This window comes from Elephas maximus, chromosome 3, assembly GCF_024166365.1.
Source record: "Elephas maximus indicus isolate mEleMax1 chromosome 3, mEleMax1 primary haplotype, whole genome shotgun sequence".
In the NCBI taxonomy this organism is placed as follows: domain Eukaryota; kingdom Metazoa; phylum Chordata; class Mammalia; order Proboscidea; family Elephantidae; genus Elephas; species Elephas maximus.
Genome location: NC_064821.1, coordinates 143956076 through 143982122, shown reverse-complemented (window position 1 = coordinate 143982122; position 26047 = coordinate 143956076). Strand labels below are relative to the sequence as shown.

Below are 26047 nucleotides of genomic sequence, written 5' to 3'. Positions count from 1 at the left end.
CAATTGTTACATAAAGTATCATGTCCACTTTGTTTTTTGATACGTTCCTGGCACAAGGTATGGCATACTTTAGACAGTAGGAAGTTCTTTATCTTGTGTCACAACTTTCCCAATGCCTAGTGTGCTGTATATCTCTTCTGCTCTTCAACTATCAGTGTGTGTCTCAGCATATTATAAAATGAGTTGGTTCTAAACTCAGATTTTTAAACTTGTTAAAACAATGGAGGTTATGTAACATTATAGGCAAGAAATAATTTGAGAAGAGAATCTCAATTTTCTCTCGGCTTCTAATGATAGTTTTTTAAATGGATGAGAGATTTCAAAATATCTCTTATTAAGCAGTGAGAATTCATTTAGCATGCAAAAAGTACCTTTCAGGTTTTGAGAAAGAGAATTTATAGTGTTCTTCAAAGTATGGTCCAGAGACCACCTTTATTCTTGTCATTAGAGATGGTACTCCTGGGTCACCTTAGCTCCCATATCAGATTATTGGGCTTTGGGGCACAGTACTCTTTTTTTTTTTTTTTTCAGAAAGCACTGGGAGTCAGTGCTGTTTAAAGACAGCTTTGAGTGACAGAGCCAACCGAACTCTTCCCATTCACTAGTTATCTAATCTTTGGCAAGTACTTTCAGTTAATTTTTTTTTTTCCTTCTAGCATTTTGCTTTTTAAGACAGTAGCAATTGAGGAAAAAGAAGATTAATGATATTATGAGGGTTGGGGGCAGGAGCCAATAATCTCCTTTATTGGTCCTTTGGTTAATATGTATTATATTCCAGTCTCTTAATAATCTCTTCAGTCAGCAGCAAAAGATATTGTTTATATTGAAAAGTCGACATTCAGGATGATAATCTCAAGTCATAGTAATGGTCGTAATTATCAGATAAAAAGTAAATGTTTTATATGATCCTCGTATTTATTACAATAAGAAAACCCCCTAATTTTTTTTAGAAAGTCTTGTTTAATGGTAAGCACTTCATTGGACAAAGATAGCCCTTTCTTTGGCTTTCTAGTTGAGGTGTTACAGTTCTGTTGTTGTTGAAATATTATGAGTTTATTCACATACATCAGCAGTTCACGAATTGGGCAACAACCAAACTGAAAATGGTTGGAAGTTCTGAAGAAAGAGTGGAAAAAGCTTTTGTAGAATAAATGAGGAAGCAAAGCTAGATTTAAACGTGATTGGCTGGAACTGGTTGTTGTTGTTAGGTGCTGTCGAGTCAGCTTCGACTCATAGCAACCCTGTGTACAACAGAATGAAACACTGCCTGGCCCTGAGCCATCCTTACAATTGTTGTTATGCTTGAGCTCATTGTTGCAGCCACTGTGTCAATCCACCTCGTTGAGGGTCTTCGTCTTTTCCACTGACCCTGTACTCTGCCAAGCATGATGTACTTCTCCAGGGCCTGATCCCTCCTGACAACATGTCCAAATTATGTAAGACTCACTCTCGCCATCCTATTTCTAAGGAGCATTGTGGTTATACTTCTTCTAAGACAAATCTGTTCGTTGTTTTGGCAGTCCGTGGTATATTCAGTATTCTTCGCCAACACCACAATTCAAAGGCGTCAATTCTTCATTCTTCCTTATCCATTGTCCAGCTTTCACATGCATATGATGCGACTGAAAATACCATGGTTTGAGTCAGGTGCACGTTAGTCTTCAAGGTGACATCTTTGCTCTTCAACATTTTAAAGAGGTCCTTTGCAGCGGATTCACCCAATGCAACGCATCTTTTGATTTCTTGACTGCTGCTTCCATGGCTGTTGATTGTGGATCCAAGTAAAATGAAATCCTTGATAACTTCAACCTTTACTCCTTTTATCATGATGTTCCTTATTGGTCCAGTTGTGAGGATTTTTGTTTTCTTTATGCTGAGGTCAAATCCATACTGAAGGCTGTGGTCTTTGATCGTCATTAGTAAGTGCTTCAAGTCCTCTTCACTTTCAGCAAGCAAGCTTGTGTCATCTGCATAACGCAGGTTGTTAATGAGTCTTCCTCCAGTCCAGATGCCCCGTTCTTCTTCATATAGTCCGGCTTCTCATATTATTTGTTCAGCATACAGATTAATAGGTATGGTGAAAGAATATCACCCTGACACACACCTTTCCTGACTTTAAACCAATCGGTATCCCCTTGTTCTGTCCAAACAACTGCCTCTTGATCTATGTAAAGGTTCCTCATGAGCACAATTCAGTGTTCTGGAATTCCCATTCTTCGCAACGTTATCCATAATTTGTTATGATCCACACAGTCAAATGCCTTTGCATAGTCAATGAAACACAGGTAAACATCCTTCTGGTATTCTCTACTTTCAGCCAGGATCCATCTGACATCATCAGTGATATCCCCGGTACCACGTCCTCTTCTGAAACCAGCCTGAATTTCTGGCAATTTCCTGTTGATATACTGCTGCAGCTGTTTTTGAATGATCCTTCAGCAAAATTTTGCTTGCGTATGATATTCTATAATTTCCACATTTGGTTGGATCACCTTTCTTGGGAATAGGCATAACTATGGATCTCTTCCAGTCAGTTGGCCAGGAAGCTGTCTTCCATATTTCTTGGCATAGACCAGTGAGCACCTCCAGCACTGCATCCGTTTCTTGAAACATCTCAATTGATATTCCATCAATTCCTGGAGCCTTGTTTTTCGCCAGTGCCTTCAGAACAGCTTAGACTTCTTCCTTCAGTACCATTGGTTCCTGATCATATGCTACCTCCTGAAATGGCTGAACATTGACTAGTTCTTTTTGGAACTGGAACCTAACCTTACTTGAGTTGAGGGGCTTGTTTTTAGCTGATTTGGTAACTACTGATTGGCCATTGATGATTCTTTCTTACCCACTTTTCATTGCTTCACGTAATTCTTTGAGAGAACTAATAAAATTTATCCTTTCTTATTTTCTTAGACAAAGATTCTCCTTGACACCTGCTTAATTCTTTTTACCTTTGTAGTGTTTAGAATCTATGTCTTCCATATTCATATGGTTGGAAGCTACTGATGATTGAAACCATTGATTTTGCATGAGCTACTAGTCTGAGGTTATTTTATTACTTTGACAAATAATTAGTCTGAAGTATTTTATTGATGTTATAAAACCATTTTTACATTCTGAATTTTGATGATTTTTTCATGACTACTAAAAATTAAGTTAGTTATTTAGGGATTTGGAGCTTAAGATTTCCTTGAGCATCTTTTAAATCTGTGGCCCCCTTTCCCTCTGCAACCATCTCCTCAAAAAAAGTAAGATATGTAAATAAATGGTAACAAACATTGAGATAAAATTGGAAGTTTTCTTGTGGCTTTCTGCATTTTTGATCCATATCCAGTGTATCATTGTGCTGCTTTAAGTGTTCGTTCTGTGTCTACAACCTATTCCCTGAGTTTTGATTATATTATATTATTATTTTAGCTAAATCCTATATTTACTATGAAAATTTTTTTCATGATTGTTTTTACTTGCTCCCTAAACTTTCCCTATGAATAGATGTATTTGATTGGTCTTTCTGTAAATTATCTTTTGTTTTTACTGTCAGAAAATCTTTACTCCAGCGGTATCATTGCATTCCTGATTGCTAAAATACAGGACTGATTGTGTGCTACTGTTATTTCCTGAGATTTTGAGTGTGAAGTGAGACTGCTTACAGTGAGATTGCATATATATATTCTAATCTAATTTTTCTTCTTACCTTATTTGTTCATGGTCACCTTAGTTCAGACTATTGAAAATGCCTAGGTTCCTATTTTCTTGCATCTTCAGCTTCTACTCTTTTTCTCTTGCTAACAGGTTTTTAATTTGCATATTACTATTTGCTGATATCTCTAGATTTTACAATGCAGGTGTACTGTGTAAATTCCACCTACATAAAGATTTTTTTTTTTTTTTTAATTAAAAGGGAAAAAATCAAAATAGAGGGCTTTTTAAAAATCGGCACATTCATTCTAGACATTTGGCAGGGTCAACCAGCCTTAGTATTGCTTGGAAAGAACTCAGCCCAAAGAAATTGCACTTATGTTATTGTTAATTTAGTAATTTTAGGTCAGTGTTTTAACATTAACTTGAACACTGACTCAAAGCCAGGTCTGTTTTTCCAAGATAACATTTTTCCTTTGATAGTATCAGTTACCTAAGAGTAAATTTTTGCTCCTCATCTTTTGATACTTGCATATTTCATTGAGACACAGATTTTATTACTTTTCTCATATTTCCACTATAGGAATGCTGCAAAGGTAAATGAATACCTATTTTCAGTGCTTTTATTGCCTTTACAGCAGGGTATTGAATTCATAATTATGTTATTCTCACTAATAGAGTTGATACTTGGCTTCCATTCTTATGTGGTGGTAGGTGCCTTGCCTGACCCAAGTGTATTTCAGACCCTGAGAGGTATGTAGTTCCTTTAGTTGAATTTTCACCAGTACTCTTTTGAAATGGATGAACTTATGTTAAAAATTCAGGAATTATTTTTAGGTTAGTTCTTAGGTTGATAAATATATAAAGTTTAATTTTGTATATTAAGAGAAAGCAGTTTATATTTCCAGAGTGGGAATATTTGAAGGCATTATAAGTTTTTACGTACATTAGTAGCTATAGAAGCTTACTTTCTCCATAACAAGACATTCCTGGTTTTAATTATGTTTCAGTTATTTTCCATAGTCAACCATATGACAATTAAAATAGTCATACTGAAGTAATATAAAAGTTATCTTGCAAACATCCAGTATATGACCAAAAATATTTGGTCTGATGTTAAGTCTGCTGTTAACACAGTTCTGGATTTACTTTTACATGCCTAATGGATTTCGGACTAGGTAAAACATCAGATTTGATCCCTTTGTCTGCTGTTACCAGAAGTGTTGTTTGATTTCACAGTGATTCATAGAGCTAAGCATGTTCTTCATTTTTGAGCTGTTGTATTATTGCAGTAAATGTTGTATTATTCTAATGAAGAATTAACAGTATATTACCTTGTTCTCTAGTTTGTTCCAGGCTTGTATCCAGCTAGTCTAGAAATGGTGACTATATAGGAGCAGAATAAAACATAATAATCATGACAGCAGTATTTTCTTAGTTCTTTATAATTCGTGATGTACTTTCATTCACATATTTGATTTTATTTGATCCTCACAGTAACCCTGTGAGGAAGCATGGCAACCATTATCATCTGTTTCCAGATTAAGAAATTGAGATTCATAGAGAGGCTAAGTAACTTGTTCAAGATGACCTCATTGAGTCCAGACTTCCAGCTCTATACCTGGCATTCTTTTATCCCAGAACTTCACTGAAATAGTATTAGATTTGCCAATTTCCTCTAGTTATTTTGGTTCAGATTGAACACCTGAGGTTCTAATATCTGTTCAGTTTCAGGGAAATTGCTGTTATGCACCACAGTGATACTTACTTCGTTTGAGCCAGCCTCATATAGTGTGGCATTAAAAAGACGTTACTTTATAACTGTACCAATTCATATGAGTACTGCCATCCACCAAAAATACATATATATATGTATAAAATCGAAACTTGTGCAGACTGTTATTCTAGTGGTTCAACTACCGTGGTAGAGCCAACTATATATTTGTGTCCCTCATCTCATTAATTTTCTAAATTATACTATTTGCAGCTTTTAAATTTTTTAATTAAAAATATTATAATGGATGCTCAACTGGTTATATTTTAGATTTAAGTAACACTTTCTATTAAAGAGTGCTACTTAAATCTTAAAAAAAATAGAACGACTCAACGGCAACGGGTTTTCTATTAAAGAAGATAGTATTTGGTGGTAACTAAAAAGTCGGAGCCAACTCGATGGCAGCTAACAAACACAGCAAAGTATGATGTGTGCAATTTGGTCACTTTCCTGATGGCATTTTTTATGTACAGGTTTTTATTGTTGGGTTTTATTATCAAATCTTTACTTTTTCCTAATTTTAATGCCTTACTTAAGATTGCTGACATACATAATTCCCTTTTACAGGCCCTAGATGGTCAGAATATTTATAATGCTTGCTGTACCCTAAGGATTGATTTTTCCAAACTTGTGAATTTGAATGTAAAATACAACAATGATAAAAGTAGGGATTATACTCGACCTGATCTTCCATCCGGAGATGGGCAACCTGCATTGGACCCAGCTATTGCTGCAGCATTTGCCAAGGAAACATCTCTTTTAGGTATGATTTTTAATGTCTCTACCACTTTTCTCCCATTTTACCAAAAGGGAAAGTGCCTGTTAAACTCCAGTAAGTATAATGAATTCTGCATTTTGGTAGTTAACAGATTGTGTTAAGTTTTATGGGTTTTGTTTTTCTCAGGTGAGAAAGCTGATGAATGCTGTTAAGAGAAAAATGTAGCATTCTTCATAAGTGTAATTAAAAGTATATCCTCTTTATTCCTTTCTTCACCCTCACCTTTTTGTTCTGTACCATTCTCCACAAACAAAAGAAGAAAAGCTCTAATGAAGAAATTCTTCAGACTTCTTAATGTAATATTTACACTTCAGACTTGATGTTTATGTGACCATGTGCGTATACTTTAGGACTAATCTGGTTGTTTTAATTTAATGTTACATAGAAACAGTGAAGTGTGAAAAGACAAAATATATGTAATAGGAGGAGACACATGGGTTTTTTTGAAGCATATTATAGCCTCTCTTAAAAAACAAATTAGAATTTTCTATAGAGATTATTTTGCTGTTCATTTTGTCTTAATTATTTATATTTCACTCTGTTCTACAATGATTTTAAACCACCGAACAAAAATACAGTGCAAAAATGTACAAATAAGAGTTGATGGAGTTGAGATGAAGAAAAAATAAGGGGAAATGTTATTTTGTAAGTAAAACGAGTAAAGTGATGGTTATACCTTAAGATGAAACTATATAGTTTCCTTTTATTTGATGAGTTTGGGAAATTGTTTTTTGATTTCTGACATTTGTAAGGTTGTATTTTAAATGAGGGTTTCTATCCATACGGACTGTGAGACTGATGAGTCACAAACTAGCTCTTAGTTTATGTCCATCAATAAAAAAGAAAATGCATTATAATTAATTCTTAGAAATATATATTAATTTTGAGGGCATGTGGAGCCCTGGTGGCACAGTGGTTAAGAGCTCTGCTGCTAACCAAAAGATCAGCAGTTTGAATCCAACAGCCACTCGTTGGAAACCCTATGGGGCAATTCTGCTCTGTCCTATAGGGTCCCTGTGAGTTGGAATCAACTTGATGTCAATAGGCTTGGTTTTGTTTTTTTTAACAATAAGCCCTTTTAGTTAGCAGTAGAGCTCTTAACTGCTGCACCACCAGGGCTGTTTTTAACAATAGTGCTGTCCATTTGTATGACATACATAAGTGATGCATCTATGAAGAGAGACACCATAACACACAAGAAAAACAATTGATATTTGAAGTTAATGCTAGTGACTTAAACAAAACTGATCCCTTATTCTAATTTTTTGAGTAATCTAGCACAGGTCATAGCTATTTATCACAATTATAACAGATGCTTTAGGGTTGATAACAGTCTTTGTGACAGAATCTGGGTCTCTAATTGGTTTGGTTTAAGCCTTATTTCCCTCATCTCAGCTCAAAAATTATTAATATTGATTATTTTATAGTGTATAATTTTTAAAGACACCATCTAAGGGTGAGAAAATAGTGAATTATATATGGCCCTTATAACTACTACTATAGATAGTTAAATTCTTTGCTGAGAGAGATTGTATTATTTTTATAGAAAAGACTCAACATTTACTGAGTAGCTTCTGGGTCTGCTGGCAGATCTGCACTAACAGATACATCATTTAATCCTTACAGTAGCCAAATGAAATAGTTGATGGCATCTGGATTTTACATGCAGTTTCTGAGAGGTTTACAAATTCACACGCAGCTCATTAAAGTAACAAAGATAATAATAGCAAGGTACTCCAGCTGGCATCAGGCATACGCCCCTACTTCGTAAGAACATACGCCCATCACTACCTAAGACTTCAAGGAGTCCATCTGGATATATTTAGATGTGTTTGTTTATGTTTGGAACTTGGGTGTAGGCATGGCTAGGAGTCACTTGGACACTTCTAGGAAATTCTACAGTTTTTCTCTGCAATCTCATGGCCTTCATGTAATTTTTTAAAATGTAAGAGCAAGTCTTTCTCAAAAACAATTTTGAAGCCTTGGCACACGTAACTTCTATCTTGCCCCCTGTGCTTTTATTCATTTTTCAAGGATTCTGTGTTTTTACGTTAAAAGCATATAAGTAATTTGCTCAGTTCTTAATAAGTTATATAGCATATCTTTGATTTATATGGCATTATCTTTGAGCTCTGTGTTGAATTTTTTAATGTAATGCATTTTTGTTTCTACATCTGTGCCTGATAAGAAAAATGCCAGTTTTGTGGTGCTCCTTTGAAAATATGGTGAATTTACATCCTTTACTGGATGTTGGAAACCCTCGTGGCGTAGCGGTAAATAGCTGCAGCTGCTAATGAAAAGGTCATCAGTTCGAATCCACCAGGTGCTTCTTGGAAACCCTATGGGGCAGTTATACTCTGTCCTTTGGGGTCAGTATGAGTCAGAATCAACTCAACGGCAACGGGTTTGGTTTGGTTTGGGTTTACTGGATGTCGTCATCTTTTTTCCCTTTTTAATGATTTCATATCTTGTTGTAACTGGGCTTTTTATTTTAAATATTCTCAAATAGTTTTTGGAAGTAAGTAAGTTACAAGTTTTGAAAACCAAATAGCGGACACTTTCGTTTTGATAATTCACAAAAGATAACCACTCTTAAATTTTGTTAATATTGCTTCTCACTTTTTCTTTTAGTCAGTATATCTATGTATTTTTGTATAAAATTAAAATCACACCATGTTTGCAACTTCGTGTTGTATTTTACTGTAACTGTCATGTTATAAACTAACATGAATGATATATGAGAGGAGCTGTCCTGACACTGTATTATTTTTATTTGATAGGAAAGTGTCTAGTTATTATTTTAATTTTATTACTTTAAGAGCTAGTTTGATCTTTTTAAATGCTTGTTAGGCATTTGCCGTTCTTCTTTGCATTAGCTGTTCACATTCTTTCTGTTGAGATGTATAGTAATTCCTGTAAAATACTTATTAAGGATATTATGTTCATATTTGATGGGAGGTGAGTCTTCAAATTTATTTCTTTTGGACATTTTTTAAAAATTATTTTTAAATCTCAATCCAAAAGTATCAATTTACCAGACATTAAGATAAAGTTATCACATACTTAGGGGATATTTGTGATCTTTCTGAGTAACCGGTTACTGTATTTGTTTTTAAAGAAGTCTTCAAAAGCTCTTTACAGTGACATTCAGAATTGTAGTAGTGAGGTCATTCCTCCTGGAATGATGACTAAATCTTTCCTATATTTCTTTGCCTCAATTTAATTAGCTTGGTCACTTCAAAGTAAAATTAAACTAGTATTGATTGGATTCATTTTCAGATGAGTCTGCTACAAATAGTACTTGTTTTAAAATGAAGTAATTGGGAGAGTATCCTTTTATTTCAAAGATTTTATAAAAACAAATGCAAGGTTACACTTTCTTATACTAAGTATTTAGAGGGAAATTACCTTATATGATTTTCATAGCCACTTCACTAAATTTACTTACTTAGAATCAGTGTTATAAATGTTAATTGATTTATTTTGCATGGTACTTTCTTAACACTAACACTTACACTTGGTTTCTCTGCTTTTCTCTTTTAATGCTAGCGATCACAGTATCCCAGAAAATGTAATTTATTTAAAAAAGGGAGACTTTCAGTGCTTTGTAATTAGTTAGAAATCTGACATCTAAATACATTATCATAGACCTGGCAGACTATTAGTCATTCACGTATTCTGCTTCAAAGAACAAGGTGATCAAAAAATCCTTGAGATTTTATAAATTGAGATAACATTATAATGATCATTTTATCATGTTTAAGAGGTGTAGTTAATTTATTAAGGGGTGGATTACTTTGAAAAATTGCCAGAAATAATTTTTGGTGATTGTGTTGTCTACATTAAAAGAAAATTAAGGCAGATAATACCTATGAATACTTATTTTAGAACTTTGTATGTAATTAAGTTGAATAAAGTAGCACCCATTCCCATGATACAGTCTAAACAGAAAGGCAAAGAAAGCTTTTTGTGGGAAATCTGTTAACATTTAAATAATTAATAGGGAATAAATATAAAAAAAAAAAGTAAACATTTAATCAAGAAGGTAAAATACAGGCATTACAGATTGGTGTTTCTCAAACCTTACTGCACATGGAAATCACCAGGTCCCACCCCAGTCTTAAGAATCATTGGATGTGGGTCTCGGGCACTAGTCTTTTTTAAAAGATCCCAACAAGGTGGTTTACTGTGTAGGGAAAGTTGAGAACTGCTACTGTAGAAAAACATCTGTAGTTTTTTAGATGCTAAATTTTAGCTTTTTGGCAGAGTTACTAGTGGTGCCCTCATAAAAATATTTCTTAAAGTCATTAAGTAGTATCTTAATACTTCTTCTCTATTTATGTGATTTAAGGTTAACATCAGATTTACATAGCTAAGTATTTTGATAACTGTTCTGCAGATAAGATTACTGTTCAGTTTGGCTGGTAAATTGATTTTATTTTTTTCTCCACTGTGTTGATGATGCATGAAATTTAGCATGTAAGCTTATTTTGAAATGATTCCTGAAAGCTTTAGTTTTTCTTCTTTGTTATTTTTGGATAGGTCATTCACATGGTAATTTAAAAAAAAAACTGTGTAATCCACAGATTATAATCATCATGTAAATGCTGTATGTCCATCATCTTAATTCAGTAGTTCCCACACTTGCTTTATCTACTCATTTTTTTCCATTGTATTTAAAGGAAATCCTTGACATCATGTCATGTCATCTCAAAGGTTACCATAAAACCAAAACAAATCTTACTGTTGAGTTGACTCTGACTCATAGCAACCCTATAGGATGGAATAGAACTGCCCCGTTAGGTTTCCAAGGAGCAGGCTGGTGAATTTAAACTGCTGACCTTTTGGTTAGCAGCAGAGCTCTTTGCCACTGAGCCACCAGGGCTCCATCATTACCATAGTATTTCTAAAATAATGACATGGCTCTGGTGGCACAATGGTTAAAGCACTCAGCTACAAACTTAAAGGTTGGCGGTTCAAACTCACCAGCTGCTCCATGGGAGAAAGATGTGGCAGCCTGCTTCCATAAAGATTTACAGCCTTGGAAACCCTGTGGGGCAGTTCTGCTCTATCCTGTAGTGTTGCTGTGAGTTGGGATCAGTTTGACAGCATGAGTTTGGTTTTGGTTTGGTAACCATAATATGATTATCATTAATCAAAAATCTTTCTTATCTGTGTCTTGCATTGCAGAGCATGAAAGGATAATAGTATGTGAGCAAAATGGTGGTCCAGAAGGCTCAGGCTGCTTTGTAAAGTAAATCCAAGGGAGATGAGAAAGGAAACTGTCTACCGTAAAGGCCAAAAGTGGTTTCAGTGGTTCTGTGGGAGTAGGAGGATCAAGGAGGTTGAAGAATGAAGTCAGAAAAATAAATTTAAGTGTTAGAAATTGGCAAAAATGAAAACGTGTTAAAGTGAATTGATGTAAAAATCATCAAAGTAGAGGTTTTTAAAAAAATTGAGAGACCAGAATTAACAGGCTTGTGGTGAAGAGAGAAATAAAGGCAGTTGCTGGCTATTTTAATAAGAAGAGGGTGGTCTGATTGGATGGTGTTGATATTAGAAGTCAGCCAAATTGATGATGCTAGAACAGCCTGCAAGTAACAGTGTGTAGTGGGGAAGAGTGCTGAATAATGCATCCTTTTTCTTCTCTTTGAAGAAGGATTCGTTGAGATAAAAATGAGTTTTTTGAGAGGGTTATAAGAGAAGTGTCATTAGGACAAAGCAACCTTCTAATTAAAAAGTTTGTCTAAGGAACAAGTTGAATAAAAATGCAATTGTTAATGATTAGAAAAGAGAATGGATTTCAGAGGTAAAATAGGAATTGAAGGGAAGGTTGATGGAAGAGGAGAAATGTACTATAATGAATAACAATTATTCTTGTCAAAAGTAACATTTTCTTTTGCCAATCAAGAAATAAAGTAAAAACTTCCTTCTTCCATACTTCAGGAATTAGAAGGGACCACTGAGTCCTACCACTAATCCTGTGTATGAGACTAACAACTACCAGATGTCTTGAACGGGAAGCAGTTGGCTTAGGATAGGAGTTTTAGAATGAGAAATAAGGTAAAACAAATTCTCCATCCTAAAAATCTTCACATGTAACTCTCACAACCAGGAGGAATCTAGGGAAACAGAACAACTGAATGTAATATGGGATCCTGGATGGCATTCTGGAAAAAATAAAAAAGATATTAGGTACAAACTAAGGAAATACAAATAAAATATAGATGTTAGTGTGTAAATACTGGTTCATTAACTGCAACAAATATACTAATCTAAGTAGTAATAATAGGGGAAAATGGAGACTGTAGTATCTTTGCAATTTTTCTAGAAATCTAAAACCATTCTAAAATAAAATTTATTTAAAAATTAGATAAAATTTATAAATGATTTAGAATAAGTGAAGGAATTCTTCAGTATTCCAGCAAGTAAAAATGGGCAAGATTCAGGATGCCTTGGTTTGTCAATGAAATACGACCTAGAGGGGAGAAGAAGGGTAAATAATTCATATTTTTGTCTCTGGACTTTGGAACTTTGAGTCTATATCATAGACATGGCTTTGTGTCCATCAGTTTCAGTGGAGGAAGGATTAGAAATAATACAGTGTCAGAACCAATGTTGTATATTTATAAAATTGCTGAATCATTCAAAATGTGTGGGTGACCTGGCTAATGAGAATCATTTCACGTGAAAAGGATCCCTGTAACACCTTCCTTTTCTTCAGCATCTGGCAGTTCATGAAGCCTTTTTAGATTACCTTTTCCTTACAACAGTCTTATAACAGGAATTTTTGTCATCCATCTTCAGTATGCATAACTAAACCAAGAACCCAAACCTTCTGCCACTGAATCGATCTCAATCCATAGTGACCCTGTAGGACAGAGTAGAACTGCTCCATAGGGTTTCCAAAGCTGTAAATCTTTATGGAAGCAGATTGCTACATCCTTCTTCTGCAGAGCAGCTGGTGGGCTAGAACTTTTGGTTAGCAGCCGAGCACTTAACCACTGTGCCACCAGGGCTCCTCAATATGCATAAACTTTTTTTTTTCCTACCATGCTGCTGCTTTAGCTAAAGGTGTAAATTATACAGTTAGAATTATTTTATCACTAAAAACAATCCATTGGAACCAATGTGTATATATATAATGCATGTAACGTTTTATAATTTTTCAAAGGAAAGATGGTACATTTATTGTTTTACAGCTGGAATTTAGCATTTGTATCAGAAATATACTACAGGTTTCTTCAGAATTTATCATTTTGTTATAAAGACTATCATGAAATATTTTATAGGTTTTTATATTTTTATTGGACAAAAACGTATTAAATCTAAAGAAGTTTTATTCATTGACAAAATTTATCAAAGAAGAGTATAATGAGGGAAATGGTAGAATCTGTCTTTGTGTTGTGTGCTCTTGAGTTGGTCCCAGCTCACAGCAACCCTGTTCGTAGGGTCACTATGAACCTGTCCTTTGTGGTGTGTAGGGCTCTAAAATTCCTTGAAAATTTAGATTGCTCCAATGATTTATAGCTGCCTAAAGGTGGCTTGAGTAGTTTTTCTAAGTTATCCGCCCAGAAGAAGAAATAATGAAGAAAAATACCTCTAGTAGCATAAGGATAAACAGTGAGTGCCCCTCATGCTTTGGCTGCCTAAAATGAAGAAGGATCATTTGGCAGATGAGTAGATCACCTGACTTAGTAGCACGATAGCCCAGAATAATAAATTGGAAAGTAAGGAGACTATGAAGTAGCATTTGGACAGCGATAACAATGGTGGGGCCCTCACTGAGAGCTTATACTCTACTTCCAGGTAAGCTCTCAGATAGCCTTACTAAACCAAAGAAACCAAACCCATTGCTGTCGGGTCGATTCCAACTCATAGCAACCCTGTAGGACAGAGTATATCTGCCCCATAGGGTTTCCAAGGAGCGCCTGGTGGATTCGAACTGCAGACCTTTATGGTTAGCAGCCAATCTCTTAACCACTGCGCCACCAGGGTTTTCAGCATCCTTACTAGAAGGAGGTAGATTGCGTCTATTTGAGCCCACGTTTTTCTCACTAGCAAAATTGTAGTCATATTTTTACTAAAACACAATATTCATAAAATTAATGATGTTCTCTGGCATTTTTTAAAAAATTGTCAAGTTTACCACCCTAAAAAGAGTGTTCGCCTAGACTTTTAAAATGTTTTTCTCAGTTATCATTTTTCTGTGGTAAGGCTTGGTGTTCTAAATCATACTGTGCCACCAAGTTATCCCTTTTAAAACTTGTACTTCAAGAAGGAAATTTATCTTAACTCAGTGTCTTGAGTATTGCAAGTTTTTTTTCCCCCATAAGTTTTTGGAATTTTTTTGGTAATTTTCATTAAATTAATTTTATGAACTGTGTATTTGCATGATAGATATTTTAGAAGAAACCACTTTCTGCAAAATGAAGTGTTTACCTTACACTGTTGTGTTTAGATTGGTATGTTGAATTTAAGTAGATATTTTGAGTATGTTACACTTGTTAGTAGTTTTTCTGGGGACAGCAACAGGGAAAGGCGTAATAGATGACTTAGAGCTATACATTTTCAGAGTGTCATAGGGTATAATCCAACTGCATTCCTCAACGTTCTTTATTAAACGTGTCTGTTAAATATGATAGCATTTTCTTTGACATGAATAAATGCATCTTTTTTTATCCCATAGTATTTTTTGAGCTCATATGTATACACAAGGCATCATACCAAGTGTATATGGCAGCGATTTGCAGAATGTTTCCAAAGATCCTTAGGAATCCATGAGACCTTCTCAGGGAGTCTACAACGGGAAAACTGTTTTCATGGTGGTACTGAAATGTTATTTGCTTTTTCACTCTCATTGTCTCACTAGTGTACAATAGAGTTTTCTACATCATTCTGAAAGCTAATGGATATGTGATCATGTGTTCTTGTGCCTTAAAAAGTTCTCAGTTTTAATTTCTGATACAATAAATATCAACCATAACCCACAGATAACAAAAGATGCAGATACAAATATATATAGATAAAACAAAATCACTTTGGAGTCCTCGGTAATTTTTATAAGTGTAAAGGGGCACCCTGACCAAAAAGTTTTGAGAACTGCATCACTGTGATATACAAAGTTCAAGATACTTATAGTAGATTAGTTGTAGGATATACAGAATATTACAATAAATATGAAATGGTGGTAAGAACAGAGAAAATTTTAGGGACTAGGCAGTTTTTTAAGAATATTTTAATTTTGGTGAATAATTATAACTAGTTATCAGTAGTTTTTCTGTATTAATGGGCTCTGATAATCACCTCATGAAATGAAACCAGAAGTTAAACTGATAGTTTTTTATCGTGCATGAGAGCTGGTCAGAATTCTTTAGTAGATTTCAAAAAAAAGACACCTGTTGTCAGAAGGAAATTTGAGGCTTGATGACCAAGTAAACTAGTTGCCTTCAAGTTGATTAGGACTCGTGGTGACCCCATGTGTGTCAGAGTAGAACCGATCCATAGAGTTTTTAATGGATGATTTTTCAGAAATAGATTGCCAGACCTTTCTTCTGAGGCACCTCTGGGGACTGAATTTGTTTTCTTCTGCATGCCACATTACTTTTTTTTTTTTTGCTGTCAAGTGGATACCATTAAAGACCAAGGAACTTAATAGAGTTTTGTTACTTTTTCTAATAAAAGATGGTATTTTGCCAGTTAAATAAATACCAATTAAAGGCAAGAAAACAGAGGGATGATTTGACAGTATAAATAAATCAGGAGTTTCTGCTGCTATTAAATAAATCTCTGCTGGGTAAACTTCAGTGGAATGCTATGTGTATTCAGCTAAAGTTATCTGAAAATTCTGAGGAACAGTGTTAAAAAATAATAGAAGCTATGCAAGAACAAAGTTATTATGAGTGAATTCTTAGGAATTAGGAATGCATCTTTATACACTAGATCCTTATCTCTGGGATTTACTTTAAAAAGAAAGTGGGTGAGTAGATCAAACAAGTTTGGTTATGAGTTAATAATTGTTGAACCTGGGTGCTGGCTCATTGGGGGTTCATTATTCTCATCTCTGCTTTTGTATATGTTAGAAAATTTCCAAACAGAAAAATGGAAAAGTAAGAAAAAAGAGGGGAATCTTAAAAAATGATGTGAGTAAAAAATGTAAAATAAACTCATCCAGAGCAAAAGAAACGTATCATTTCACTGATGGAATCCTCAGAAATGATCCAAACAGAACTAAGAGGAGATTGGAGGGAAAATATTTTTAAGTAAAAAACTAAAGAGGGTAAGAATTATGATACTAAAGAATGCTTCAGACTGCCAATGACAGGTTATAGTAGTTTCCATAAAGTAAAAAAATCGAAAAGATAACTAAAAGAATATTTGAAACCAAAGATAACAATTCCTCTTGACAAACACAAGAAGACTGAAAAGAGAAGAAATAAAACTTCAACTTATGGGACCACAGTGTTAAGGGCCAATTTTATCCAGGTATGTTCTGAAGTCAACTTCATTTAGGTTGGAGATTTTTTCCTTTCTCATAGAAAGGTAAAAAGGAACAATATGGTTCATTTTTTTTAGTGAATTAATATTGAGAAATAAGCTGATATGTAAGAATTTAAGAGATGAAAAGATTTTGAGTTCATTGATAATTGAGAAGCACTCAAACAGAAGGGTATTCTGTATAGAAAAAATGACTGAAGATACAATTATTTAAAGATTATAGGACAAAAGTAAGACTAGAAAGTGGAACAATAGAAATAAGTGTTAAAACTGGTTGGCAAAGGGTAGGAAAATCGGAAGGAGAAGGTCTGCTTCCTGTAGTGAGGTCTTCACATTCTACTGGGAACGTGTTTTTGAGAAACTTGTGTTCATTGTAACTACTTGAGTGTGGAATTTAATAGGCAAATAAATTTCGATAAGATTTTCCTTAGGTCATTGAAATAATGATGTTTGTGGTGTTTTGCCTCTAGGAGCTCAAGAGCCTTAGACTGTACGTTTTTCATAAGCTGTAACTATATTATTCCAAGTGGGAGTTTATGAAGAAGGTAGCAATTTTAGAAAAAATATATGTTACGTTAGAGATAATTTTTTATATTTGGCTTCTCACTATAAACTATGAAAGTAAATTTTCAAGTCTCTGACTTGGAAGCAATGTATTTTTTTATGCTTTGTTTGCTTTTTCATAGGAAATGAATTACTACATACTTTTTAAAAAAATACAGGTAGGTACTTTAGTTCTAATAATTAATGGCTTCTCTGAAGCCAGTTATTTTTCTCTAATTACTGCATATTGGGATACATTTTTCTAAATGTTATAAAAATTAACTTTCAGGAACCATTTGGAATGGTCAGCCAGCCGTAAGCCGTTGCAGCCAGCCATCATGGTTAAATTGGTTTTTGTAAACGACTTGTGTGTGTTTCGTAAAATATGCTTTATTTTAAAATTAGGGCTTCCTGTTGCAGCTGTTCCAGGAGCTCTGAGTCCTTTGGCTATTCCAAATGCTGCTGCAGCAGCTGCTGCAGCTGCCGCTGGCCGAGTGGGTATGCCTGGAGTCTCAGCTGGTGGCAATACAGTCCTGTTGGTTAGCAATTTAAACGAAGAGGTTAGTGCATTAATTTTCTAATGTTTATCCTTTAACTTCATTTCATTCGTGAAAGTTTTTCATGTTTATATCATTTTGCACTTGCCTTTCTTTTTATGTACATTCATTAGTCAGAGTATTTTCTGTATGTTTCTGTTTCTGAATAAAATCTACGTACTTGTTTAGGTAATACTTTATTTTTTATATCTATATATATATTATTATTATTATTTTTAATCTAACTACCTATTTTTCCTAAGAAAAATATGGTGAAGTACTGTAGTTTGGCTTTTTATCTTTTTTTTGTTGTTCTCAGAAGCAAATGTGATCTAATTTGCAGATTTAACTGTAAAAGTTTTGCCCTTTGCCTTTTCTAATTATTTGCTTGTTCATTTCATGCTTATGTGTCATTGCATTTTTTAAATCTTATTTTATGTGAACTACTCTAATACGTTTTTCTTTGAAGGTTCTTCCAAAGATCTTGACGAGGCACTCTTCCAGTCTTTCTTAGTAATTTTTTTCTTTGCAGTTTAAATTAGTCATTGTCTTCTAAAAATATTCTCCAACTTTATTTTCCCTCCTCCCTTTCTTGTTAAATGAAGTCTATTGCTAAGTTGTTTTCTTTAGTTGTACATTTTATGTCTGATATATTTTATTTTGATTGCTATGAAAGCTGGTATGAAATGTGGGAAGTTCAGTGTATCAGTTTTTGATGTCTAATTTAAATATTTGTTTCATTTTTAATTGGCCTCTGTTAATGTAAACATTAAGCATATTTTATCATTTAATACTGTTGTCATTCACAGTTCTGCATGTAAAATGTTTGGATCAGAGTGCCTTTGTTCTTATTTTAAGACTTTTGCCTGCATTTCATAACCAGCCATGCTTATGCAGTTAAAGTTCAAAGTTTAAAATTCCCTATGCATGCTTTCCTCCCCTATGTTGAGATGAAATGCTGTAATTTACTCTTTGATATAGATGTACTTTACCCATATTTGTCTTGGATGACTACATTTTACTCAGTTTTTCTTGTACAGTACATAAACCAACCATTTTCTGACCAAATTCCTGCATTTCCTATGTACTGACCTATATTTTATTTTTTTTTTTTTGTTCCCCAAATCCTTATTTTTTTCTTCTGCATTGCTGTTTCCCTTCCCCATTTCATCCTTCCCTCTGTGTGTTCACCTTCCCTTTCCTTGTCTTTTCCCAAATGCCCACCCCCCTCCCTGTCTTATCCTTTATTTTCCTTGTCCTTGTCTTCATTCCCTGTCTCCATTCCCTATGTTCATGCTTCTGTGCTTGAACAAATGTTCCTCGGACCAACTTGCCCCAATTAACCGCCTTGAACCATGATCCATGACCACCTCACCATTCTGCGGGAACCACCCTTCGTTATGGATGATCTGTTCATCTCCGCTCTTCCTCGACTCTTCTCTCTTCTTGTCTTACGCTGCTTGCTCTTCTCTCCTTCTAAAGATGGTTACGCCCCAAAGTCTGTTTACCCTCTTCGGTATGTTATTGTTAGCACTATACTTTTATTATTGATTTGATTTTTGTTTCACCTTAATTCTTATTTGTAGCTAGCACTTTGGCTTAAAGTTGAATAGTAAATCTTTTGCTATTTTTCTTTGCTATTTAAAACTCTCCATAGACACAAAATTTGTTTTAATGCATGCTGATTTATTTTGCATGGTCTTTAATTTAATATCATTCACATAGCTTTGAGGGTTTATCAAAAATTATTCTTTTCAAAATTCACTGTTCAAAATCTTGATCTTCTTTATTCATTTGTGAGAATGATGAGATTGAATGAGTGATCATGTTGATGTCTGAGTGTTTCATTGATATGTCAGAAAGATAAGCTTTAGATGACTTGCACTTAAAATTAATTCCATTTTTGGATTACCTCTCTGTGGCTCCAAAAAAGGTGTTTATGGAGATGTGCAGCGTGTGAAGATTTTGTACAATAAGAAAGACAGTGCGCTAATACAGATGGCTGATGGAAATCAATCACAACTTGGTAAGGTGGTACTATGTGTTATCTGTGTCTAACAACAAAGTGTCTTATGCCTGTAAGAGATCATTTTTTATTTTTTTGATAGCCAGGGCTTCAATGTCATTGCAGTTTTCATATCTTAATATAAATGGTTGTAGTGATGAGCATATTTGTGTTTTCCTGCCAGCCTCCGGTCGTTTTTCTCAAGTGTAGTCCACTGGAAAAAGGTTTGCGCTCCAAAATTACAATAACAATTTCACAAATAAGAATTATAGCATTTGTATTAGAGATCCTTCTTAGTGGTTTTCATTGCTGATTTCTCCCTGTACAGAAATTAACTGTTCTTTATAGTCTTTGGAATCCTGATTAATGCTGTATTGTTTTAATTTATCTGAATTCATTTATATAAGCATTTTTTCTTTTTGGCTAAACTGATGAATGGGAAGCTTCGCGTGGAAACTGTCTTTTAGAGATACCAGAGTCTTAGAAAATGAAAAACATGTATCATAACTGTTACTTAGTTTTTTTTGTAAACCAACCATTTTCCTGACCAAGTTCCTGCATTTCCTCCGTACAGATTTTTTTTTTTTTTGGTCTCCAGTTCCTTATTTTTTTCTTCTGCGTTGCTGTGTCCTTCCCCTATTCCATCCTTTCCCCTGTGTGTTCACCTTCCCTTTCCATGTCTTTTCCCAAATGCCCATCCCCTTCTCTGTCTTATCCATTACTATTGCTAATCACTTTTGAAATCTTAAAATGTACTTTAGTACATTTTATTCCTTACATATGGAATTGATGATTTTAATTAAGCATCTGATTTGGCATTGTACACACAAAGTCAAATCATTTACCTAGAATACAACTGCATTGTTACAATGTCATTGACTATAAATGTCAGTATATGCTTAGTTTTTATAATTTCATTCATTGAAATTCAAGATGATGGTAACTTCTGACTGGCTGTATTCATATTGTAAATTTTTTAATTTGTCAGTTTTTAAAATAAGGATCGGTGTGGTTTTGCTGTTACATCTAAATGAGACTTGTATACAAACAGTGTACTGGGCTGATTTTAAGCTTTGGAATCAGAAGTTTGACTTTCAGTGTTTCTTACCATCTATTTTGGCAGCTCAGACAAGGTATAAAACTATCCATTTGATTCTCTATTTATTAAATGAAGATACCTGTTTAAATGTGAAAGTATTTTTCTCATAATAGGTACTTGGTGAATCTTTTCCTCTGTTTATGTACACTTTATACTCCGGTGGGAGTGGTCATTGCCATTGTTTTTATTTGTAATAGCGTCTTATAATGCTTCATAGTTAACAAAACACTCGAATATTTCATTTTTTTTTCTAATCACCATGTGAGGTGTGAGTGGCATTTACCCTCACTGTGTTAAAAATGGATGCAGAATCATCATGGTCGAGATTTGCTTGTGGTAGAATTTAAGCAAATCTTCTGGCTGTTTCTGTTTTATGTAACAATTATTTTAAATGAGTGCTTTTTAATTCATAGCGTTCTTATGTTTGTATACCTTTTACCCTCAATTTTTGTAAGGTCTTTATACCAGCGCTTTGATTTCTTACAGCAAGATTTATAATTTTTGGACTATGTGTAGTAGTATATAATTTGCTGTTTCTCATTGCTGCTAGGATAGATTTTATTTTCCTTTCTTGAAGTACATGACCATGAAAACACATATTCATACCACCAGTGCCTTCAGAACACATACACATACTCAACATTGTCAAAAAACCAGAGCATGCTATTGAGAAAAGTGAGACTAAAAGAAATTTAATGTGCCTTGTTTCTGGGCCCTGTTCTCATTCTTTTTGGTTTTCATGGCAGTGTATTTGGAAACACTCACCGTTTATGATATACCAGGTGGGTGTGTTTATTTTTAAGAAGTATAGAATGGGAGAAAAAAATGGTAAGCAAAATTGTTGAGATATAGTCAGTAATTTTTAAATGTGAGTGGGATTATTACAAGTCTTAGAAGCCATAGTAAATCATTTTTAAACTAAAGTTTTAAAATTTACAAACATTGAAGTTTTTTAAAAAAACTTTTTAAAGTCTTTTTAATTGATAATAGTGTTATTTTCTTAAGTCAGATATTTTCTGAATGAAACTGCTTTCCAAAATTTTAAATAAATGAATTCCAACAAAAGCAAAAAACTTGTTTCTTATGATAAAGTAATTATCAGGTTTCTTCAATTCGTATTTTCAAGAACTACCTAAAAATGGCCCCAACTGTTTTTAACATGTAGCTGCCATCTCTGAAGTAAATTTATTTAGTTCTTACTCAAAGCAGACTTTAACCTATTAAATCATACCTATCAAATTGTACTGTAAAGTAAATGGCAATCATATCATTCTGGCGTAGGATATTTGATCAACTTCTAAGTATGTGTATGTATTGGCTTTGAAAGTTAAAAATACATGTAACTCTAATCTCGGACTGGTTCATTCATTTAAAAAATAACCCAACAGCTACTCAAGAAGTAGGCACATATCATTCTGTGGTCAGGCACTGTATTGTGTGCTGGGGTAGGGACAAGTGGTTCCTGCTTTCCTGTTCCTCACAGTCTGAAGAAGGATATAACTACTGTAAATTATGATGAATTTAAAAAGTTAGAGTACTACATGAGAAGTATTTAGTGAGGTTCCAGACCTTTCCAGCTGATGAAGAAAGGCTTTCCTGAGAATGTGACGTTAAAGGATGAGATTAATAGGGAAAGTTTAAGGAGATGCAAAGTTGTTAGTGATAGAACAACATGTACATCGGACTAAAGGTAAGAAAAACTCATACTAAGTTTGAGGAAATATGTTCTGTGTAGCTGAAGCATAAAGTGCGAGGAGTATAGTGCTAAGATCCTATAAGTTCCACGAAGGCTGGGATAGTACGTTGTCTTAACTACTTTATTCCCAGCGCTAGCACAGTGAGTGGTTGGTATTACACATCATCAATGAATATCTGTTAAAAGGATGACGAGATATTTAAGAGTCAGACTGCAAAAGGTATAGCCATGTTAAAGAATGACTTTAGACTATGCCTAAGGGTTTTAAGCAGGAAATGACATGATCAGAGTTGAAATTAGGAAAGGTCAGTCCAACTGCTGTAAAGAGAATGGATTGGAGAAAAGATTCACTAGGAAGACAAATTAGGAGACTGAGTTATCTAGATCAAAAACAATGTCCGTGAAAAGTGAAGAAATGGAGAAAACATGAATTTAAGAGATAATTAGGAAAAAGAAAATCACAGGACTTAGTAGTTACGACATAGAACAGAAGGGAGAAAAAGCATTAAGGATGACTGCTAAAGTTTCTTTCTTGGGAATTACGTATGATTTATTGAGATAATGAACACGCCTGAAGCAGCAGGATTGTTGGAGGCTCATAATCAAGATTTTCATTCTATGAAAGAAGCTGTTTTTGTTTGCCAAACTGTTATGTCTAGTGCAAATGAAAATTGAGTTTGCCGTGCCACCAGTGCTATGGTAAACTCATGATTTATTTTAAAGCCATATAAAAATTCAGATTTTTAAACTATTACTTTTAAATGAGAATCCGTTTTGTTTTGAACTTTGTAGGTACTGTTTTTTAAAAGGTATCCTTTCTTTTTATAGCCATGAACCATCTTAATGGACAAAAAATGTATGGGAAAATTATTCGTGTTACTCTCTCTAAACATCAGACTGTACAACTACCTCGAGAGGGACTTGATGATCAAGGGCTAACAAAAGATTTTGGTAATTCCCCATTGCATCGTTTTAAGAAACCTGGATCCAAAAATTTTCAGAACATTTTTCCTCCGTCTGCAACCCTTCACCTATCTAATATCCCGTAAGTATTTAAGCTAAAGGTTTTTAAGGACATGAAGTTTAAAACTAAATATATAAATTTTATCATTAATCTTTACCTATTTTTTCCTCCAATTTTCCTAGTCCTTCAGTAGCAGAAGAGGATCTACGAACACTGTTTGCTAACACTGGGGGCACTGTGAAAGCATTTAAGTTTTTTCAGTAAGCAAGCTTCCTTGTCTTTAAATTAATGACTCAATAGAAGTAAAAGTTTTCTTCAAGTAGTTTTTATTCTTTTTGTTTATAGAAATTTTTGATTGTAGAATGGAGAAAACTGATTTAAGCTTTTTGTATTTTTTCTTATAAAGTATCTAATTTCATAATTTTGTTTCAGAAGAGATCACAAAATGGCTCTTCTTCAGATGGCAACGGTGGAAGAAGCTATCCAGGCCTTGATCGATCTTCATAATTATAACCTTGGCGAAAACCATCATCTGAGAGTGTCTTTCTCCAAGTCAACAATTTAAGAAGGGGGAGATGAAGATTGGGAGTGAATCACATTGTTTGGTGTTATCACCTATTGACTGTTCAGAAAAGTCGGGACCAGAGTTTGATTTTTTTTGTTGTTGTTTTCATTTTTTTTTTTTTTTTCCACGCTGTTATCATTCCTTGGTTATAAAAATGAAAATGGCATACATAAAGGCAGAGTTATTAACTGCTGTATTTCATCTGTTCTATAGGGAAGCCATTTTTACTGTCTAAAATTTCAGTTGAATTTTACTTTTTTTTCAACTTAGTTGACATACGTGCCTTAAAAAGGAAAACTAGTGTTGCTATTGTGCATTTACTAGAAAAGAGAAATTGGTTGTCTAGGGCACATTGTTACATGGGAATTAAAATATGTTTAGGCAGGGGTGTGTAAAAAGGTTAAGTTTTTTTTTTTTTTCTCCTGCTTGGAACTTTTAATTATTGGCTTGTCATGTTTCTTTCCATTTAATCAAATAATATACATGATATTGAAAGAATAAAACAGCATTTTTAGTTTTTACTACCATAGGCTTTATTGCTTTAAAAAAAAAAACATTGGCCTTTTGTATCTCACAGTTCTGGTCTAGATTCAGTTATGAATGTAGGCATTAGTTAAAATTAACAAGATGCAGAGTATTAATTTCTTAAGACAACAAAGCGATTTCTGTAAGTTTGAGCCCTATGTGGAAAGCATTGTGGAATCTTAACCTTTTTGTACACACTCTTGTGGGACGTATCATATAAATGTCAGCACTAAGTAATGTCTTGTTTGTGGCTGAATATTTTTCGTAGATGTTTTTGAAGTTGACATGACTTATGTGCATTTAAATATATATTGCCATCTTTAGTTTGTAATTAAGATTTGGAATATGGTTGTGGATTTCTGAGCATGTGCAGACTGGTCTAGCTAGTTCAGGAACTGGTGCATGTATTTTTCAAAGATAAAGAAAGTGTACTGCGAAAATTTGCAGGAAGATTAATTTTGTGGCAGTTTTCTAAAACTGACAACCAGGTGGGACCAAAGTTTATGTGCCTTTAGTCTTAATTTACCTTGCATTGTAATATTCAGTTTTAATAAATCTTCAAAATATTTTGTATTTAGGAATAGATCTGACTTTAATAAAAACATGGCTCAGAATCTACAGGTCAAATTAATTTGAACAGTTCTTGTCAATCTGAATTGTTGATTCTGTTTAAATGACCAATACTTTTTGAAATTGATGTACTTAGTTTCAAGATTCATAGATTCTGTTATCTATGTAGACAGAATGGTCATGTATATTTTCTATTAGTTGAGTTTTTACATCTTTAGAAATGTAAAATTCAGTATAGTTTGAAAGCGGCACAATTAAAAATTAATTTTCTAACAAAGTTGGGAGGTTTGATGGTTGTTTAATTTCCTTTTGTGTGTACTCTGCTTACCTCTGTAGCATGCTCAATAAACACTTCTGTAGCTCTGTATTCACCTTTTCTGTCTTTCTCTGCTGCCTTTTCTCTCTTCTCTTCTCTGTTTTCACCCCACTGTGCTTCTGAATTCATGTTTATTCTCTGCCAGGGTGGGAAAGGAGTAATAATACAATTCTATGGCTTTATACCATAAATAAATCTAGATGCCGTGAAAATATGCCAGCTGGGTTTTGTTTTGTTTTGTTCTTGGTTTTTTGGTTTGTTTTTTAATTTGAAAGATGATAACTGCTTTTTAGGAGGACATGTATTAAACATTTCCCACCCTGTTATAATCTACAGCTTTAATTACATAACTTTTGTTGTAGCTTGTTAATTCTTTTTTTTTTTTTTTTTTGGTTTTTTTGTTTGTTTCTTCTAGTAGATTTATGGACTAATAGATCTTTTGGATTTGCCATGCTCTCTTGCTGCAGTTTCATCTTTCATCTTTTGTGTCTGCTAAAGATTTCCTACTAATCTTAGACTACCTTGTGAGGTTAAAAAAAAAAC

The 26047-nt window shown here is 33.9% G+C and overlaps 1 protein-coding gene across 4 annotated transcripts in view; it reads left to right on the top strand.

Moving 5' to 3' along the window:
- Nucleotides 1-25740, top strand: part of PTBP2 (polypyrimidine tract binding protein 2) — an 84318-nt gene extending 58578 nt beyond the window's left edge. The window contains exons 8-14 of one of the 4 annotated variants that reach the window (XM_049879705.1): nucleotides 5978-6173; nucleotides 17649-17788; nucleotides 19247-19280; nucleotides 19698-19790; nucleotides 23393-23609; nucleotides 23711-23788; nucleotides 23961-25740. In XM_049879705.1, coding sequence (XP_049735662.1) covers nucleotides 5978-6173; nucleotides 17649-17788; nucleotides 19247-19280; nucleotides 19698-19790; nucleotides 23393-23609; nucleotides 23711-23788; nucleotides 23961-24093 — 891 coding nt within the window. In that variant the 3' untranslated portion in view covers nucleotides 24094-25740. Of the gene's footprint in view, nucleotides 1-5977; nucleotides 6174-17633; nucleotides 17789-19246; nucleotides 19281-19697; nucleotides 19791-23392; nucleotides 23610-23710; nucleotides 23789-23960 lie in introns of all 4 variants that reach the window. The other 3 variants (XM_049879704.1, XM_049879703.1, XM_049879706.1) reach the window with 3 other exon arrangements.
- Nucleotides 25741-26047: the final 307 nt, after the last annotated feature.